This window comes from Gigantopelta aegis, chromosome 10, assembly GCF_016097555.1.
Source record: "Gigantopelta aegis isolate Gae_Host chromosome 10, Gae_host_genome, whole genome shotgun sequence".
NCBI lineage: Eukaryota > Metazoa > Mollusca > Gastropoda > Neomphalida > Peltospiridae > Gigantopelta > Gigantopelta aegis.
This window is the reverse complement of record NC_054708.1, coordinates 65943985-65964974: the sequence shown is the minus strand read 5'-3', so window position 1 is coordinate 65964974 and position 20990 is coordinate 65943985. Positions and strand designations below refer to the sequence as shown.

Genomic DNA, 20990 nt, shown 5'->3' with positions numbered 1-20990 from the left:
CGTTTCGAAGTAAAAATCGGTAATACTTGAAACAATAGGTGGCGAACCTGGTAATATTGTTTGTAGCATGACCTCATAGGAAATTAGGGGCGGAACATAGCCCAGTGGTAAAGCGGTCGCTCGGTCTAGGATCGATCCCCGTCAGTGGGCCATTGGGCTACCTCGTTCCAGCCAAATTAGGGTATCAAAGGCCTTGGTATGTGCTATTCCGCCTGTGCGATGGTGCATATAAAAGATCCTTTGCTACTAATAGAAAAAATGTTTGACATCCAATAGCCGATGATAAATAAACAGATGTGCTCTAGTGGTGTTGTTATACAAAACATAATTAGGTACACAATTAATGGTGGGGGGGGGGGGGGGGTCTGGATAATTGCTTCACAGGCTAATGTTTTTATGTTCGGCTGTAAAACTAATAAAAAGGTGTGGCCACGAACCACCTATTCATTCAATACTGAAAAGGTAGTAGTCCTATAGACAATGCAGAAATGCCGAAGCTGTCGTCTATCACGTACGTATCGATCATACATATTTGACACATATTTTATTTTCCACATCTCAGTGTCAGCAATATCAGAGTTTGCCAATGTGGTATATCTTGGTGTCGTGAAGTAGTAGTATTTGAAACAGACGAAAAAAGTTAAAAGTTTGTTTAAAACTTCGTTTTGTTTAACGTTAACGACACCACTAGAGCACATTGATTTATTAATCATCGGCGATTGGGTGTCAAACATATGGCCATTTTGACACAGTGATAGAGAGGAAACCCGCTACATTTGTCCATTAGTAGCAAGGGATCTTTTATATGCACCATTTCACAGACAGGATAGCACATACCACGGCCTTTGATATGCCAGTTGTGGTGCACTGGCTTGAACGAAAAATAGCTCAATGGGCCCACCGACGGGAACCGATCCTAGGCCGACCGCGCATCAGGCGTGCGCTTTACCACTGGGCTACGTCCCGCCCCCTGACGAGAACAGATGCATTTGGTGACTGACGTAGTGGAGGATGAGTCATTGGGGCCATGCTCATTCCAAATACATCTTTTCTCCAAAGGTTTTCTCATATATAGTGGTGCGGTTGCCAATAACTAGCCCGAGTCACCTCCAGCCCTCCCTTTATTGATATTAACATATCGATATCAATAAGGGGAGGACTGGAGGTGACTCGAGCTACCCATAACCAACCCAGTGTGAGTCCGCACACCCCAATTAAAAAACAATCGCGTCTACGTCAGTGTATAGTTGGGCATCATTTCAATTCAATCCAGAATTGATTTTACATAAACTGGTTTCTATGAGAAATGTTAATACACGCTTTAATAATTAATGGGTATGCAATGCATCAATTAATTTATCTTTGGTTGACCCCCATTAGTTTATATATATTTCATGATATGGTTTTGTTGAACATTCATTGATTCATTTTTCATTCGTTCCGACCAGTACATCACGACTGATATATCAAAGGCCTTGGTATGTGCTATCATGTCTATGGGATGGTGCATATAAAATATATATTGCTACTAATAGGAAAATGTAGCGGGTTTCCTATCTAAGACTATATTATGTCAAAATTACCAAATGTTTGACATCCAATTAGCCGATGATTAATAAATCAGTGTGCTCTAGTGGTGTTGTTAATCAAAAACAAACCTTTTTCATTTTTCATTTGAACACCTACCAGGACAGCACGCTTCTGACTCACCTCACATGCTCAGCGTGTAGCCTTCTATTTCCAATACTAACTATTATACAGTTATACCTCTACCACCACTCATATTACAAAATCGATTTCAATGGGCCTAACAGTTGGTTAAAGGTAGGGTCAACTCAAACAAGAGCCTTATGTGTTGGAAAGATGCATACCCGGACCACCAACACACACTGACACTTTAGCAAATGAAAAACGCGTAATTTTAGAGTTAATAAAAAACCATGATTATTCCTGCTAACTGAGGGCAGCCATTTTGTTTCGTTTTTGTGACGTCCGGTGGGATAGCTTGGGGCGAAGTGACGTCAGCTCCTGACCATCTCATGTATGTACAGTGTAAACAAAAGCAGTAATTTTCGACAAGGCGCTTCTCTTTGATCAACCTGACTTGTAAAACAGCATAAATGACGCAATAATATAATAAACTATTTAACTAAATATATTTCAAGTTGCATTAACGGAACAAAATGGGGTTATAGTATTTTTCTCTGTTTAATAATCCAAAGGAAAAATGTACACTATTACACCTATTGATATGCTACGTTGGAGCAAAAACGACAACCCACGATACCCAAGTAATAATTTTCTCTTCTTTGGGACTACGTCATGGGCGGATCCAAGGGGGGGGGGGGGGGGGGGGGGGGGACCAGGGGGACGCGTCCCCCCCAAAAAAATTGTTCAAGTGCCCTCAAAATGTCCAAGTGCCCTTTTTGTTTGTAGAATTTTTTTTTTTTTTAAGTAAACAATAATTATATTGTAGATAAATGAAATCAAGATTTTCGTGTACATGCGCAAGCTTGCAGATATGTGTCGGTGTTATTGAGTCTCAATGGGGCCCCATTGAGGTTCTAACGCGAGTGACGCCAATTTACTTCATTATTGCTAGTATATTATGACGTAGAACTGTAGGAATTCATATTAATTGTAAATATCAAAACTTGTAGTAAGGTGCCCTTTTGACGAGTCAATGTGCCCTTCATTTTTGGTCCCCCCCTAAAAATATTTCCTGGATCCGCCCATGCTACGTAATTGGTCAGTTCTGTGGTTTTAGATGGAAAAGTCTACTTAATCAATGGTTTTACAGAACTATTTACAGTAATAAACCATGTCCATTACAATTTTAGGGGCGACAGGTAATATTCCACAATACCAGTATGTATTTGTGTCTAGACAGCGTCAATTAGGCGTAAAAAAAAAAAATTGTGTGTTTCCGGTTTCCCGACCGACCCTAATTTTACGCTGCGACCCTAAAAAAATTTGACTACCAAAAAAAAAACCCCAAAAACCCCCAACATCTACCGCGATTTTTGCAGTCCGCAAAATAGGTTCGTAACACTTCGGTTTAAAAAAAAAAGTTCCTACCTACCTACCTACCCTATTTTTTCCAGAGATGAAACCTGAAACACACATATATTTTGTTGGCCTTAATTGGTTCGTCTGGTTACCAATCAAATACACACCTGCCAATCAGGAATCACAGGTAGAAGCAACTAACAGCATAGACAAATTAACTAAGAAAACACTCCGTGTATCATTTCAGTACGTAGGTTAATTGTTTCGACTTGTTGTGTAGCCACTTTGACAATGGTATTTTATTTTGTATTGAAAAATAATATATATAGTGCTGGATATACTTATTGCTGGCTTACTGGGATGTGTATTATTACAGAACATTGCAATGTATGACTATTTATTATCCGGCAAAAACCAGGTAGATTGTGTTTCTCTGAGATGGTACAAAATGGCTGCGCCCGTTATATATAATAGTCGTCACATTTAACCGTTTTATTAAGTAACTATACGATTATACGTGTTGATATTAAGCAATAATGTGCATTATATATCGTTGAATATGCATACCAGGCCAAATGCCTTAATTGTCCTCTCCTTTAAGGAAGGAAGGAAGGAAGGAAAGAAGGAAATGTTTTATTTAACGACGCATTCAACACATTTTATTTATGGTTATATGGCGTCTGACATATGGACACATGGTTATGGACTACACAGATATTGAGAGAGGAAACCCGCTGTCGACACTTCATGGGCTACTCTTTTTTTATTAGCAGCAACGGATATTTTATGTGCACCATCCCACAGACAGGATAGTACAAACCACGGCCTTTGTTACACTAGCTGTAGAGCACTGACTGGAACAAGAAATAGCCCAATGGGCCCACCTACGGGATTCGATCCTAGATCGATCACGCATCAGGCGAGCGTTGTACCACTGAACTAATTCTCAGTTGGATAAAAAAAACGAACATAATATCGTACGATTGATCATACATTACCTTCATCAAACCTATGGATATGCGCTTTCACGACGTCATTGTCCGAAGGTGTGCCAGCTGTCTACATTTTTCTTTCTTGGAGTTGAACTACTTTTCGAATAGAACTGTAGTTACACTTAAAGGTCCACAATCATGGCACATTATTAATACACAGTATATGAAAAATATACATATAGATTACATTATTAACCATAAAAAAACAAAAATACCACCACAATTATTAATAAAGAGTGCTCCGCAAGGCTCAATGGGTAGGTGTAAACCACTTGCACCGACCAGTGATCCATAACTGGTTCAACAAAGGCCATGGTTTGTGCTATCCTGCCTGTGGGAAGCGCAAATAAAAGATCCCTTGCTGCATTTCGTAAAAAGAGTAGCCTATGTGGCGACAGCGGGTTTCCTCTAAAAAACAGTGTCAGAATGACCATATGTTTGACGTCCAATAGCCGATGATAAGATAAAAAATCAATGTGCTCTAGCGGCGTCGTTAAATAAAACAAACTTTATTAATAAAGCGACTTTTTGTAAAACGCTCGGGGAAAAAACACTGATTCAGCCGATTTGACCCGCATCTGACCTGTGACGTAGCATCAGGTGAATTCCACTCATTCATTAGTAGGTTAGCATGGCGACAGCATGTAATGATTCTTCGGAAAATAGCTCATTCTTACCGGACGTTAGTTTGGAAATTTCGGACTTGTCGCATTTGTCTATTTATTCTAATGCTACCTCGATTGGTGAGGAAAAAGGAGAAAATCCGTTAGGGGTACTTCCCTATCAGTTTGAACCGTAGTACACCGACGATGATCCGTCGAGCCATATACGGTCAGCCTATTTGCAGCCCGGAGCCCGGACGTCGCCCGGTGCCAAAAACAAAGCCCGAATGTTAATGCCGAGGTGTACATTGTTCATATTTGACACAAAGATACACCTCAACACGATGCATTTATATATGTTAAAAAAAAAAAGTAGGAAAAATATTTGTTAGAAAAAATACTAATTAATATTAACTGATGACTGGATAGCATTTAAATAATTAATGTATTGCAATTATTATTAGAAAAAACAAATACACGTACATACATTAAATATGTTTTTAAAAAACATCATTAAATATATTAAACAAGGCGCGCATTCATCTTCAATCTAATCATTACTTGGTTACAGGCATCGACGATTGGTACCTGTTTCGTTTACAAAATATGAAATTAGAAGATTTTATTGTTGGAAGTTAATCCTTTAATTGGTTAACTAAAGGCTTATTTGCAAAAGCAATACATGTGTACATATTTCGCAGACATCGGTAGCTTGGACAGCATGTGACACAGTCGGCTCACTACGAGATCAAGGAATCTAGTGGCTGTGTGTGTACTGCCAATATGCTGCGGTATCTGTGATTATGTAATGTCGTTGTAAAGAGGTGCTTTCAGACGTCGGATGCACGTTTGTTCCTAATTTGCTCTGTCGGTGTCAGAAGGTGTGAATTCTGTTGTAATGAACAGAATAACACTGATGTACGTTTGTTTACGACAATTTGTGGTCGGATGGTGTAAATGTCGCAGTAACGACGGTCGTTGTAACGACGTCTGACTGTATATGTTAAAACAATAAATGTAGGAAAAATATTTTTTAGAAAAAAATTCGCATTAACATTCGGTAGGCCTATCTGTTTTTGTTTTCGAGCGATGTTCGGGATTTGTTTCTAAAAATATTTTTCCTACATTTATGTTTTTTAACATATATAAATGCATCGTGTTGAGGTGTATCTTTGTGCCAAATATGAATAATGTACCCCTCGGCATTAACATTCGGGCTTTGTTTTTGTCTCTGGGCGACGTTCGGGCTCCGGGCTGCAAATAGGCTGAACAGGGGGGATACAGGCTTGGAACAGACAAGTTCTTTAACAAAAGTTTCGGTGCCATTCCCATCGACCATCTTAGATAATTGTCGTAATCCCTAGGTGTGAAGTGGTCACTGCAAATCGAATCCCATCTTGGCGGCCCTTTCCAATACGCATGTGTTCGGTTTAAGAACTGTTTCCGTGCAAACAATGTCGGTTTGTCTTTCGGAAAAATATGCAAACTTCTTTTGCCTTTAACTGCAGTTTTTGTACATCCATACAACGAACAATGGTTCGCCATGTTTCACATTTGAAAGATATCTTCAAAATAATATTCCAAACATACAATTCAATTCAATAGAATAACATTTTCGAGTTTTAAAAATGCACGTGTTCCACTTCCATGTAAAATGCGAAAAGCTGCGAATGTTATGCCGGTTAGCGCGTCACGGGGTCACGTGACTTGACTCTTGGAGTTGGCCTCAGACCACAATTAATTTCGCTATATGTTTCTATATAGCCTTAGTGGCTATAACATTTTTATTAATATCAGCAGGCCCGTGAGGTTTTGTATGTACCTTTGCCTGCATGGGGGACACATACCCTGAAAAGGACAACCCCTGTTGTCCAGCTCTTTCTCCCAGCATATTGGTTTAAACAGACACACCCTCTAAACCAGACCGGAGTACACCCATTTTACACAAAAAGCACTACTTTTGTATGGGCCGGAATTACCACAAACAAGTCTTCAATGTCAGCAAGTTACACATGTTTACAAACTACATGCTATCCCCTGTCACTTCAGTCAAACAGTTGCCACTTCATAGCTGTCTGCCATGAAATAATCACAGTCAAACAGCAGACTACTTGTGCGGTGAAACTTCCGGATTTTCGACAACCAAATGGGAAGATAACTGTAATCTGAGGCCAGTTCAGAGGCTTTTTGGCAAGCGATGGGAAAAACGCGACATTTTATTGCGAATATATTAAAAACGGGTACATTTTTTGAATTTTATTTTATTGATACTTCATATATACTGTAAAAGGTATACGTAGATACCAAACAATAGTGAATTACGTTTTTAATAAATGTAGACCTTTAAGGTAGCCTGAGTACTCTGACCGTAAGAGAGCAGTACGGACAGACATATGGGAAGTTATGATGCTCTTCTTACTGTTCAAATGTCCATCTAGCTCGCTTACAGGCCGGAGTATACGGGCTGCATCTAAAGCGGCCCTCACATATCGTTTGCGGCGCCCGCGCGACTCCTAAAACAGGCCAAAAAGGACATTTTGGCGAGGCGTCCGGCCGGACGCTGCCCGATTTCTACGGGATTCGCTGCGATTTTTAGGGGTCGCCCGAACCCCGCGGGCGTGAAAACCTGACTCCTAAATCTGCGATTTTCCAAGCGCGATATTAGGTCGTGGCAATCCCGTAGACATGACGCTAGGGCCCCGCCCGGCGGCCTGCCGGAAACTAACTGGTGATCTGGCGGCCGCCTCAAGATTTTGACAAAATTATTGGAAACAAATCCGCAGGGAGCCGTGGGATTTTCACGGGCCCCTCACGGCCACCCTACGATAGCCTCACGGCCACCCTACGATAGCCTCACGGCCACCCTACGATAGCCTCACGGCCCCTTCACGGCCACCCTACGACAGCCTCACGGTCCCCTCACTGCCACCCTACGATAGCCTCACGGCCACCGTACGATAGCCTCACGGCCACCGTACGATAGCCTCACGGCCCCCCTACGATAGCCTCACGGCCCCCCTACAATAGCCTCACGGCCCCCTCACGGATCCTGGGCGATTTATACAACATCGGCCGGGCGCCCCGCTGGTCCCGACCGCCCCCCCCCCCCCCCCCACAGACACACACTCCCCGGCGGCTTCTAAACAGCCCCCACAACTTTATACAACGCATCTATATATACTCGAGGCGCGGACGCCAGGGGGGGGGGGGGGGCGACATCAATCGTCAGTCGTCCGGCCGGGCTCCGCCAGGACGCCTACCGATATCTTCTTTGATCAGCCGGCGTCCGCCAGATTATCTAGCGGCGCCGCCCGGGCCTCGTCTAATATGTGAGGACACACGTCGCAGACATGAAATTCGCCCGATTCATCCACGGGCTCTAAATCCCCCGGCGACTCCTGCGATTAGAAAACTCGCGCGGACGCCGGCTGATATGTGAGAGCCGCTTAAAAGTGCAGTCACTACCGACATTGTTCCTGTAACGTTTGGACCCAATTTCACTAAACGTCGTAAGCCTAGTTTTGCACCTAAACGTAAATCTACGACTAAACCACAATTCCTGTTACTATTATAGTTCAACAAATATAGTTAGAAGAACACATATTTCATTTTCTTTTGTCTTAAAAATACTCCAGCAGTATGATATTGTTGTTGCAGAAAATAACAAAGATATTCGCATGTGGTGTGTGTGTGTGTGTGTGTGTGTGTGTGTGTGTGTGTGTGTGTGTGTGTGTGTGTGTGTGTGTGTGTGTGCAACTATTAAGAACAACACGACTCAAGATTTAAACAACAATTCAACACATTTAAATATATATACACAAAACACACCACACTATCAAGCCACCTTGATGTCAACCAAGTGACACATTCCACACAACCCAACACACCATTCACACTATGAGCACAATAATATTAATAAACAATAGTATGTCGTCACATAGTATTGTATGAAATGACATGTTCAGTCGTTCAAGAAAACCAAACTCCAACAGTCCACAAAGTATCAAACACATCTTCACCGTCCAGAGAATACAGAAGAATCAACCACACATCGAGTGCAAAAAGGAATCAAGCACATCTTCACCGTCCAGAGAAGAATCAACCACACCAGCAGTGCAGAAAGGAATCAACTACATCTTCACTGTCCAGAGAAGAATCAACCACACCAGCAGTGCAGAAAGGAATCAACCACATCTTCACCGACCAGAGAAGAATCAACCACACCAGCAGTGCAGAAAGCAATCAACCACATCTTCACCGTCCAGAGAAGAATCAACCACACCAGCAGTGCAGAAAGGAATCAACCACATCTTCATCGTCCAGAGAATATCAACCACACCAGCAGTGCAGAAAGGAATCAACTACATCTTCACCGTCCAGAGAAGAATCAACCACACATCCAGTGCAGAAAGGAATCAAACATATCTTCACCGTCCAGAGAAGAATCAACCACACATCCAGTCCAGAAAGGAATCAACCACATCTTCATCGTCCAGAGAATATCAACCACACATCCAGTCCAGAAAGGAATCAACCACATCTTCATCGTCCAGAGAATATCAACCACACCAGCAGTGTAGAAAGGAATCAACCACACATCCACAGTCTAGAGAAGAATCAATCACACATCCAATTGAATCCAGAAAGGAATTAACCACATCTTGACCGTCCAGAGTAGAATCAACCACACATCCACAATCCATAAAGGAATCAATTAAATTCGCAATCATATTTCCACCATAATTACCCGTTTATATAAAGGTTACCCACGTTCTCAGTCTGTTACTTATTACCACAGTATTAGCGGAGTCAATGTTCTTAGTCATCTGAGCACCAAACTGTCTACCAGTTAAACATACAACCGTATTCTCTACGTTTCTTGGTCCATTGAGAAATCCACCATCGAACCAACTACTGAGTTTGCCGTGGTTCTCCATCCATTGAGCACTCCGCCAATGTTCCACCTATATGACTATTACAATATTAAAGTCTCCTGTAGACAGGATGATGCGTCTGGTGTGTCTGCGGTTGCGTTTTGGGTATATACACCATATACATAGAGAATAATACATGAGTGGCCGTTAGATACCATTTATCTCACAACGAGTTGTTTTAAATTTTATCTAAAAGCGAAAGCGAGTTTGATACGTTTTTAAACGAGTTGCGAGATAAATAGCATCTAATGGACACGAATGTATTATTCTGTTTCTTACATATCCTCAAAAACCAGGCTTTAAGCAAATTTTAACATCTTTTTCGACTAAAAGTTGCACTTGTAGCTAACTTAAGCGTCACAGACACATGAGTGTTAGGTTAACTATACGTCACAGTGTAATCTATTTCAACCGTGTTGCTTTTCATTGGTTGCATGGCACTGGTGACCTGGTCATCAACTAGAACAGCCAGTCGTAGGTCTTGAAATTGTTAACAAACGTACGTGTGTTAACAACCCATGTGCTATCAAAAATAATGCATGGTGTTAATGCAAGTTAATAGATTTGTTTTGGGGGTTTTTTAAGTTAACAAGCTAAAAAGAAGAATTGACTACTCGGTCGAATATATTTATGTAATTTGGAACATTTTAGAAGAACAGTGCAAAAATAAATGAGAAAGACGAAGATTGGACAATTTAATGATATGAGTGGGAGTAATTTTGACATAAATATTTGATCGAAGTTCTAAAGATTAAAAGTCTCATCTATATGGCCTCGTTAAGACCGTTAAGATGCACGAGACGAGTTGCATCTCGTCACGAAAAACCCCTAGTGGAAGGTGTAGTGCTGTGCTAAAATACAGATCTTTTGGCGCCGGAGCCGTCGGAACAGGAGAGTATCATCTTAAGGTATAGTCCAATCGTCATGGTTGGTATAGTGGTACGGACAGGCCCATCTCCGGAGGATACGAGATAGCACCCAGTATAAAATAAGGTAAAATGTAGAAAAGACTAGTAGGGGTCGACCCAGCTTTCTATTTCCAAAAGATGGATGTATTCGTTGTTTTTTAAAGCCATGAGCCTGATTACAAAACTAACAAATTTAGTATTTTATTTACCTTTATTACTCTGTAAGCAAGCTGAAACTGTCTTCTTAATAATAATTAAAAACAAAAAACAAAAAAAACACATTGAATAGCTGGTTGATAAAGTCGTGGTATGTTTGACGCAGTAATTTCAACTTAATATGCAAATCAGCTTCTTTTGTGTCAGGTTAATTCTTACACCTCGTGTTTTCCTTGTATGCAAAGACTGCCAGTGCAAATATATAGCAGCAATTAAACTGGATAAACACATTCTCTTAATTTATTAATACATTCAAGCCAGAATATCCTTCTCCATTGTTTGGAAAAGTATCCTTTTACGTGTGCATACATAGAAAGTATGTTTACCATGGTACGTTGACTTTTAAGTCGCCATGATAGATCGTAAAATCTTCCACGTTAATTACCCATTCACAGCACTTAATACGATTTGTTTCCTCTGGTCATCGTGTTAAACAAAGAAAAGGCCGAGTTCAGGGTTAATAAGAAACAGCAGCATAATGCATTATATAATTGTGGCGACAAAAAGTATCGGATCCTGTTTTACGAAGCGATCGTAGCGCTAAGATCCCTTTGAGTGCATAGCTACTGTATGCACATAAAGTGATCTTAGCGCTGAGGTCGCTTTGTAAAACACGGTCCAGGTTTTACAGTCATGTTTTGCAAAGACCAGTACTATTTTGGAAATACTGATGAAAATAGTTCATCAGCGCGACTGACAGACTGTCTCTACTGATAGCATGCTGTCTCAATTTACATGGATGTATTGTCCGCAAGCATTTCATCTGAATCCGAGTAATACCCGCCTTGTTAGCACACAGACCAGTGAGAAAAACATCTTCTATTTTGATATAGTGTACTTCCATGCTAGCTGCATACAAGTCTGGTAGTGCTGCGCGAGTCATTGCATATGCGCTACCCTTCAGATATGCGGGATAAAGATCTTCACTGTATTCCTTTCTGGAGATAATCCATTTTGCCTCCGGCTTTGGAATGTCGCCTTCTCGAGGTACTGGTTTTACAGGATGGATTCGTCCTATCAGGAACTTTTGTAGCACAGATTCGTATCTTCTCATCTTATCGAGGAGGACAGGGGTATTAACATACACATCATCGTCAGATTTTAACAGATACTTGGTGCTGGAGCAGTACGTCAACACCCAGTTCAACATGGCTAAACTCTTCAGCGTCAGGTTTTCGTAACTGTCCACGAAGTTTGCTCGAACCACATCGTGATGTCGCTCGTTTTCAGACTCCACCACACTGTTGTTTCCTTCGTGTGGATCCATCCCAAACAAAAAGAGAACCTTGGCATTATATTTGACAGTGAAAGGTTTAGATGCCCACGTTGTCCTGATAGTATCTCTGTACTCCTTGTTGTAAGGGGCGCTAAACACAAATATCAGAAGTTTGATGGAACTGTTACATGTGTGTATTTGATTAATATCGTACTTGTAGTAATATGGAAGCGGTCCGTGATAAACGGTCGCATCAGAATTATTAAGTATTTTCCTTCCATCTGAAGTCGGCGTGGCGTCGTAACTTCCACGTATTTGTAATTGTTTCTTGGAGATGTATATTATGTTGATGGAAAGCGTATATATGAATATTGCTAACACCACAAGAAATACCACATAGTGCCTACGTCTTCGCAACTCTCTAAATGCCCGGTTTGCAACAAATCTGTAAGAAAAAAGTATAAATTATTTTTATTGTATTCATATTTGGCATCAAACAGACGTAGCACCCCACCTCCTTTTGGATTCCTGACCGTAAAAAGACTTAGTCTCGATTTAATACCCAAAGAAATTTATAATTAATGTATAAAATAACTTTCTGAGTATTTCACTGTTTAAAATGGTTTGATATAACAGCTCTGAAATGTTCAACAATGTACTAATATGTAAACACTATTAGATCGAATATTCCTATAACTATATATAATATATAAGCAATAATATTAACTACGATACCACTTATAATACTAAAACTATTTTTTTTTTACCTTAGCATTTTTCATATACCGACCTCGACATGTCTTGCAGTTGATGTATTGATGTAATTATTAGTGTTATATATTAAACCTGTTGAGAGTGTAGCACGGTGCTAATATATATACTGTCCTCAAAGCAAAGCGCAACTCAGCTGGGAATAACACATGGCGTGCGTTGTCAGCCCTGTCGTCTGTCGGTTAAACTTAAATCGACCGAACATTACCGCTGACATCTGTCATCGAATCTAAATAATAAATAGAGTACAGATGTATTTATAGTACGATTCAGAGCAGGACGTTTGTTAGCATACCTTTTGATCCACCCCTGATCCATCTCGAATCCTCCTAACGTGAGTGGCTGTCATATAGGTCCTTACTACAATCAACACGTTTCCCATTTAGCCAGCCCGTATGCAGGGCCGTAGCTAGGATGTTTTGTTTGAGTGTGGGGCAAATGAGCAGTTAATAGTCTAAAACTCCATAAACGGTTCACAAGAGATTTTTCTTTAAATTTCTATCATTTTTCCGGATTTTGTTTCCCCATCCACTCCCCCTCCCTTCGTACTGAGCTAAGTCATACCCATAGCTGATTAGTGAACATTAAAACATAAAATGGGACCGAAAATGTTAAATTAGTGTCTAATATGTCTATATACATTGTTTGTGTGTGTGTGTGAGTGTTTGTGTGTGTGTGTGTGTGTGTGTGTCTGAGTGTGTGTGTGTGTGTGTGAGAGAGTGTGTGTGTGTGTGTGTGTGAGTGTGTGTCTGTGTGTGTATGTGCGTGTGTGTGTGTGTGTTTGTGTGTGTGTGTGTTTGAGTGTGTGTGTGTGTCTGTGTGTGCGTGAGTATGTGCGTGTGTGTGTGTGTGTGAATGTGTGTGTGTGTGTCTCTGTGTGTGTGTGTGTGTGTGTCTGTTTGTGCGCGTGGGTGTGTGTATGTGTGTTTGTGTGTGTGTATGTTTGTCTCTCTGTGTGTTTGTGTATGTGTGTGTGCGTATGTGTGTGTGTGTGTCTGAGTGTGTGTGTGTATGTGTGTGTGTGTGTGTGTTTGTGTCTGTGTGTGTGTGTGTGTGTGTTTGTGTGTGTGTGAGAGAGAGTGTGTGCGTGTGTGTGTCTGTATGTGTGTGTGTGTGTGTGTGTGTGTGTTTCTGTGTGTGTGTATGTGTATGTATATGTGTCTGTGTGTGTGTGTGTCTGTGTGTGTGTGTTTGTGTAAGTGAGTGCGCGTGTTTGTTTGCGTGCGCGTGTGTGTGCGCGTGTGCATGTGTGTGTGTGCGTGTGAGCGCGCGTGTGTGTGTTTGTGTGTGTGAGTTTGTGTGTGCGCGTGTGTTTGTTTGTGTGAGCGTTTGTGTGTGTGTATGTGTGTGTGTGCGTGCGTGTGCGTGAGTGTGAATGTGTGTGGAATGGGATGGGAACTCTTTTTACGCGCCCATATCCAATGAAGGTTCAGGCACGCCCGTCCCGGACTTAACCTCTGACATCGCCAGTGACTAATTCCGGGACTGGAGTGGTAACTTTGAGGTGGGTGGAATTTTGAAAAATTAGTCCAAGTTAAGAATGATTTGTCTGGTCAAAATTAGGGCCACACAAAAAACTTGAATGCTCATCCAAAGTTTGAATGTTATTTGAGCAATTTAGACGGACTGCCAAAAATAAAGGGTATCGGTTTATTTATATACAACAAATAAACAAAGTCCAGAAACGAATCAACCACATGTTCACCGTCCAGAGAAGAATCAACCACACCGTCATCGTCCAGAGAAGAATCAACCACACATCCACAGTCCAGAAAGGAATTAACCGCACATCCAGTCCAGAAAGGAATCAACCACAGCTTCACCGTCCAGAGAAGAATCAACCACACATCCAATCCAGAAAGGAATCAATCACATCTTCACCGTCCAGAGAAGAATCAACCACACATCCAATCCAGAAAGGAATCAATCACATCTTTATCGTCCAGAGAAGAATCAACCACACCAGCAGTGCAGAAAGGAATCAACCACATTTTGACAGTCCAGAGAAGAATCAACCACATCTTCACCGTCCAGAGAAGAATCAACCACACATCCAATCCATAAAGTAATCAACCACATCTTCATCGTCCAGAGAAGAATCAACAACATATCCAGTCCAGAAAGGAATCAACCACATCGTCACCGTTCAGAGAAGAATCCACCACACCAGCAGTGCAGAAAGGAATCAACCACATCTTCATCGTCCAGAGAATATCAACCACACCAGCAGTGCGGAAAGGAATCAACCACATCTTCACCGTCCAGAGAAGAATCAACCACACCAGCAGTGCAGAAAGGAATCAACCACATCTTCATCGTCCAGAGAATATCAACCACATCTTCACCGTCCAGAGAAGAATCAACCACACATCCAGTCCATAAAGGAATCAACCACATCTTCATCGTACAGAGAAGAATCAACCACACATCCAGTCCAGAAAGGAATCAACCACAACTTCACCGTCTAGAGAAGAATCCACCACACCAGCAGTGCAGAAAGGAATCAACCACATCTTCATCGTCCAGAGAAGAATCCACCACACCAGCAGTGCAGAAAGGAATCAACCACATCTTCATCGTCCAGAGAATATCTGGACATCTTCACCGTCCAGAGAAGAATCAACCACACGTCCAGTCCTTAGAGGAATCAACCTCATCTTCATCGTCCAGAGAAGAAATCAACCACACATCCAGTCCAGAAAGGAATCAACCACATCTTCACCGTCCATAGAAGAATCAACCACACCAGCAGTGCAGAAAGGAATCAACCACATCTTCATTGTCTAGAGAATATTAACCACACCAGCAGTGCAGAAAGGAATCAACCACATGTTCACCGTCCAGAGAAGAATCAACCACACCAGCAGTCCAGAAAGGAATCAACCACATCTTCGTCGTCCAGAGAATATCAACCACACATCCAGTCCAGAAAGGAATCAACTACATCTTCATCGTCCAGAGAATATCAACCACACATCCAGTCCAGAAAGGAATCAACCACATCTTCATCGTCCAGAGAATATCAACCACACCAGCAGTGTAGAAAGGAATCAACCACACATCCACAGTCTAGAGAAGAATCAATCACACATCCAATTGAATCCAGAAAGGAATTAATCACATCTTGACCGTCCAGAGTAGAATCAACCACACATCCACAATCCATAAAGGAATCAATTAAATTCGCAATCATATTTCCACCATAATTACCCGTTTATATAAAGGTTATCCACGTTCTCAGTCTGTTACTTATTACCACAGTATTAGCGGAGTCAATGTTCTTAGTCATCTGAGCACCAAACTGTCTACCAGTTAAACATACAACCGTATTCTCTACGTTTCTTGGTCCATTGAGAAATCCACCATCGAACCAACTACTGAGTTTGCCGTGGTTCTCCATCCATTGAGCATTCCGCCAAGGATCCACCTATACGACTATTACAATATTAAAGTCTCCTGTAGACAGGATGATGCGTCTGGTGTGTCTGCGGTTACGTTTTGGGTATATACACCATATACATAGAGAATAATACATGAGTGGCCGTTAGATACCATTTATTTCACAACGAGTTGTTTTAAATTGTATCTAACAAGCGAAAGCGAGTTTGATACGTTTTTAAACGAGTTGCGAGATAAATAGTATCTAATGGACACGAATGTATTATTCTGTTTCTTACATATCCTCAAAAACCAGGCTTTAAGCAAATTTTAACATCTTTTTCCACTAAAAGTTGCACTTGTAGCTAACTTAAGCGTCACAGACACATGAGTGTTAGGTTAACTATACGTCACAGTGTAATCTATTTCACCCGTGTTGCTTTTCATTGGCTGCATGGCACTGGTAACCTGGTCATCAACTAGAACAGCCAGTCGTAGGTCTTGAAATTGTTAACAAACGTACGTGTGTTAACAACCCATGTGCTATCAAAAATAATGCATGGTGTTCTCACCAACGGGTGTGTTAGAAGATTATTTCATTGCGGCTGGACGCAAGCGTTTGGCAGGCGCAATCATCGGACGCATCCAGTCTAGACCATCTCATTGAAATTAATTATTTTGACTTTTTTCTCCTTTCTTTTGGTTTAGTCGGACCGCACGCACGCGCCGCATCCTGTCTATATGAGCCTTAAGAATCTCTGATGCCACATCGTGTGAGAAGCTTTTCCCACCTCATTACATAAGGGATGCACCATCTCATCGTACCAAATACATCTTCACCACAATATACTCTACATACCAATTATACATTAACAGATATTCAATTAATACATCCCTTTCTTCCATTTCAAAACTTCTTCAAATTCATATCACACATAATGCACAAAATACATATGATAGCATAACATATTAATATGACTATATCCAATCAAGGTCCAAGTATGTCTCACCAGGGCACAATCTCGGACTTCGCCATTACTGGGTCCGGGACAGAAGGTGGTGGGGTCAGTGAGAAATGGGGAAACTTTGGAATAGTAATTAGTGAAATCGTTAATAGATTTGTTCTGGGGGTTTTAAAGTTAACAAGCTAAAAAGAAGAATTGACTACTCGGCCGAATATATTTATGTAATTTGGAGCATTTTAGAAGAACGGTGAAACAAATAAATGAGAAAGACGAGTATTGGACTACTTAATGATATGAGGGGGAGTAATGTTGACATAAATATTTGATCGAAGTTCTAAAGATTAAAAGTCTCATCTATATGGCCTCGTTAAGACCGTTAAGATGCACGAGACGAGTTGCATCTCGTCACGAAAAACCCCTAGTGGAAGGTGTAGTGCTGTGCTAAAATACAGATCTTTTGGCGCCGGAGCCGTCGGAACAGGAGAGTATCATCTTAAGGTATAGTCCAATCGTCATGGTTGGTATAGTGGTACGGACAGGCCCGTCTCCAGAGGATACGAGATAGCACCCAGTATAAAACAAGGTAAAATGTAGAAAAGACTAGTAGGGGTCGACCCAACTTTCTATTTCCAAAAGATGGATGTATTCGTTGTTTTTTAAAGCCATGAGCCTGATTACAAACCTAACAAATTTAGTATTTTATTTACCTTTATTTCTCTGTAAGCAAGCTGAAACTGTCCCTTAATAATAAATTAAAAAAACAACACAAAAAAACATTAAATAGTTGGTTGATAAAGTCGTGGTATGTTTGACGCAGCAATTTCAACTTAATATGCAAATCAGCTTCTTTTGTGTCTTCCTTGTATGCAAAGACTGCCAGTGCAAATATATCGCAGCAATTAAACTGGATAAACACATTCTCTTAATTTATTAATACATTCAAGCCAGAATATCCTTCTCCATTGTTTGGAAAAGTATCCTTTTACGTGTGCATACATAGAAAGTATGTTTACCATGGTACGTTGACTTTTAAGTCGCCATGATAGATCGTAAAATCTTCCACGTTAATTACCCATTCACAGCACTTAATACGATTTGTTTCCTCTGGTCATCGTGTTAAACAAAGAAAAGGCCGAGTTCAGGGTTAACAAGAAACAGCAGCATAATGTATTACATAATTGTGGCGACAAAAAGTATCGGATCCTGTTTTACGAATGGATCGTAGCGCTAAGATCCCTTTGAGTGCATAGCTACTGTGTGCACATAAAGTGATCTTAGCACTGAGGTCGCTTTGTAAAACACGGCCCAGGTTTTACAGTCATGTTTTGCAAAGAATAGTACTATTTTGGAAATACTGATGAAAATAGTTCATCAGCGCGGCTGACAGACCGTCTCTACTGATAGCATGTTGTCTCAATTTACATGGATGTGTTGTCCGCAAGCATTTCATCTGAATCCGAGTAATACCCGCCTTGTTAGCACACAGACCAGTGAGAAAAACATCTTCTATTTTGATATAGTGTACTTCCATGCTGGCCGCATACAAGTCTGGTACTGCTGCGCGAGTCATTGCATATGCGCTACCCTTCAGATATGCGGGATAAAGATCTTCACTGTATTCCTTTCTGGAGATAATCCATTTTGCCTCCGGTTTTGGAATGTCGCCTTCTCGAGGTACCCGTTCTACAGGATGGATTCGTCCTATCAGGAACTTTTGTAGCACAGATTCGTATCTTCTCATCTTATCGAGGAGGACAGGGGTATTAACATACACATCATCGTCAGATTTTAACAGATACTTGGTGCTGGAGCAGTACGTCAACACCCAGTTCAACATGGCTAAACTCTTCAGCGTCAGGTTTTCGTAACTGTCCACAAAGTTTGCTCGAACCACATCGTGATGTCGCTCGTTTTCAGACTCCACCACACTGTTGTTTCCTTCGTGTGGATCCATCCCAAACAAAAAGAGAACCTTGGCATTAAATTTGACAGTGAAAGGTTTAGATGCCCACGTTGTCCTGATAGTATCTCTGTACTCCTTGTTGTAAGGGGCGCTAAACACAAATATCAGAAGTCCGATGGAACTGTTACATGTGTGTATTTGATTAATATCGTACTTGTAGTAATATGGAAGCGGTCCGTGATAAACGGTCGCATCAGAATTATTAAGTATTTTCCTTCCATCTGAAGTCGGCGTGGCGTCGTAACTTCCATGTATTTGTATTTGTTTCTTGGAGATGTATATTATGTTCGTGGAAAGCGTATATATGAATATTGCTAAAACCACAAGAAATACCACATAGTGCCAACGTCTTCGCAATTCTTTGAATGCCCGTTTTGCAACAAATCTATAAGAAAAAATTATACATTATTTTTATTGTATTTTTCTTGATTCCAGATATTTATATATATATATATATATATATATAGCGACCCGTTTACCTTTTATTTCTACTTGTGGATTAATTAGAAGCAATCACCACACAAAAGTGCGAGGCATACCCTTAACAATAAGGTGTAGTTATACTAATTACACTATTTTAAGTAATTAGGGCTTCCGGGTCGACCCACCATGCGATTAGCTTCAGGTTATGTAGTAGCTGTGAAAACAACTACTGACTTCTTTTAACATGAACGATGAAGCTCAAACAATATAATAACAACACAACTGTGGTTTTTATGTGATGTGGACTTTTGCCCGACGCATTAATAAAAATACGCATTTTTGTTCACTCATGTACGGACGCAATAATATCATGACGTATTATTTACATGATTTACAGTATATATATATATATATATATATATATATATATATATATATATGTCAGCCTAAGGAACCAAATGTGAAAGTAACCATATTTGGCATCAAACAGACGTAGCACCCCACCTCCTTTTGGATTCCTGACCGTAAAAAGACTTTAAAATATGTATAAAATAACTTTCTCAGTACTTCACTGTTGTAAATGGTTTCATATAACAGCCCTGAAATGTTCAACAATGTACTAATATGTAAACACTATTAGATCGAATATTCCTATAACTATATATAATATAAAAGCAATAAATATTAACTACGATACCACTAAAACTATTTGTTTTTTTACCTTAGCATTTTTCATATACCGTCCTCGACATGTTTTGCATTTGATGTATTGATGTAATGATTAGTGTTATATATTAAACCCGTCGAGAGTGTAGCACGGTGCTAATATACTAAAACGCAAAAGAAACGCAGGTCCTGAAAATGCGAAAGAATTGCACTTTGTAAAGCAGTATCTTTGGTGGAATTGAACCTCAACTGTGTTAAAGGACATGGCACACACCCACACCGCAGTCCCACCTGCGTGTCAATTTCATTACCTGTGTGACGTCACGAATTCTCAAAACACGTTGTTTGCACGTGCTGGATCATCCGTATCATGAATCCAGTGCAAACACACTCATTGAAATGCTTATAAAGCCTACACACCTGGATTTAATCGCATAAATTCAATTTGAGTAGTGACAGACAACAGAATCACATTTTAAAAATGCCGCGACTGACGCAACTCCAGCGAGGGATGGCCATCGGGATGTTGCAAGCCGGACAGACCCGTACTGCTGTAGCCAGACAATTGGGATGTCATGTTTCGACAATCGCACGCCTTTCTCAACGTCACCAAATCACTGGATCTGTGAACGATCGACCACGCACCGGCCGCCCGAGGGTGACAACCGCAGTCCTAGACCGGTACATCCGGGTGACCCACCTTAGGAATCGGATGCTGCCAGCAGCTAACACCGCTCACCAGGTGCGTGGTCCACGTGGTCCAGTGTCCGCCGATACCGTCCGACGCCGTCTGAGGGCAGCAGGACTCCGTAACCGCCGTCCTTATGTGGGACCAATATTGACCCCTCGGCACCGCCAACAACGTCAACAGTGGGCGCAACAACATCAAAGATGGCGACGTGGCCAGTGGCAACAAGTTCTGTTTACTGATGAGAGCCGTTACAATG

At 41.0% G+C, this 20990-nt stretch overlaps 2 protein-coding genes across 3 annotated transcripts; both read right to left on the bottom strand.

Annotated features, from left to right (window-relative positions):
- Positions 1-10641: 10641 nt before the first annotated feature.
- Positions 10642-12807, bottom strand: LOC121384290 (lactosylceramide 1,3-N-acetyl-beta-D-glucosaminyltransferase A-like). 2 transcript variants are annotated; one of them, XM_041514604.1, is made up of 2 exons: positions 12645-12807; positions 10642-12322 (listed from the first exon to the last, which is right to left on the bottom strand). In XM_041514604.1, the coding sequence occupies exons 1-2, from the start codon at positions 12650-12652 to the stop codon at positions 11293-11295; spliced, it is 1038 nt and encodes a 345-aa protein (XP_041370538.1). In that variant the 5' UTR covers positions 12653-12807; the 3' UTR covers positions 10642-11292. The 2 variants fall into 2 exon arrangements, with proteins under 2 accessions (XP_041370538.1, XP_041370539.1); XM_041514605.1 differs by having other exon boundaries at positions 12668-12807.
- A 4904-nt stretch (positions 12808-17711) lies between these two features.
- On the bottom strand, positions 17712-20260 carry LOC121384451 (lactosylceramide 1,3-N-acetyl-beta-D-glucosaminyltransferase A-like). The gene is made up of 2 exons (XM_041514851.1): positions 20099-20260; positions 17712-19339 (listed from the first exon to the last, which is right to left on the bottom strand). The coding sequence occupies exons 1-2, from the start codon at positions 20104-20106 to the stop codon at positions 18310-18312; spliced, it is 1038 nt and encodes a 345-aa protein (XP_041370785.1). The 5' UTR covers positions 20107-20260; the 3' UTR covers positions 17712-18309.
- Positions 20261-20990: the final 730 nt, after the last annotated feature.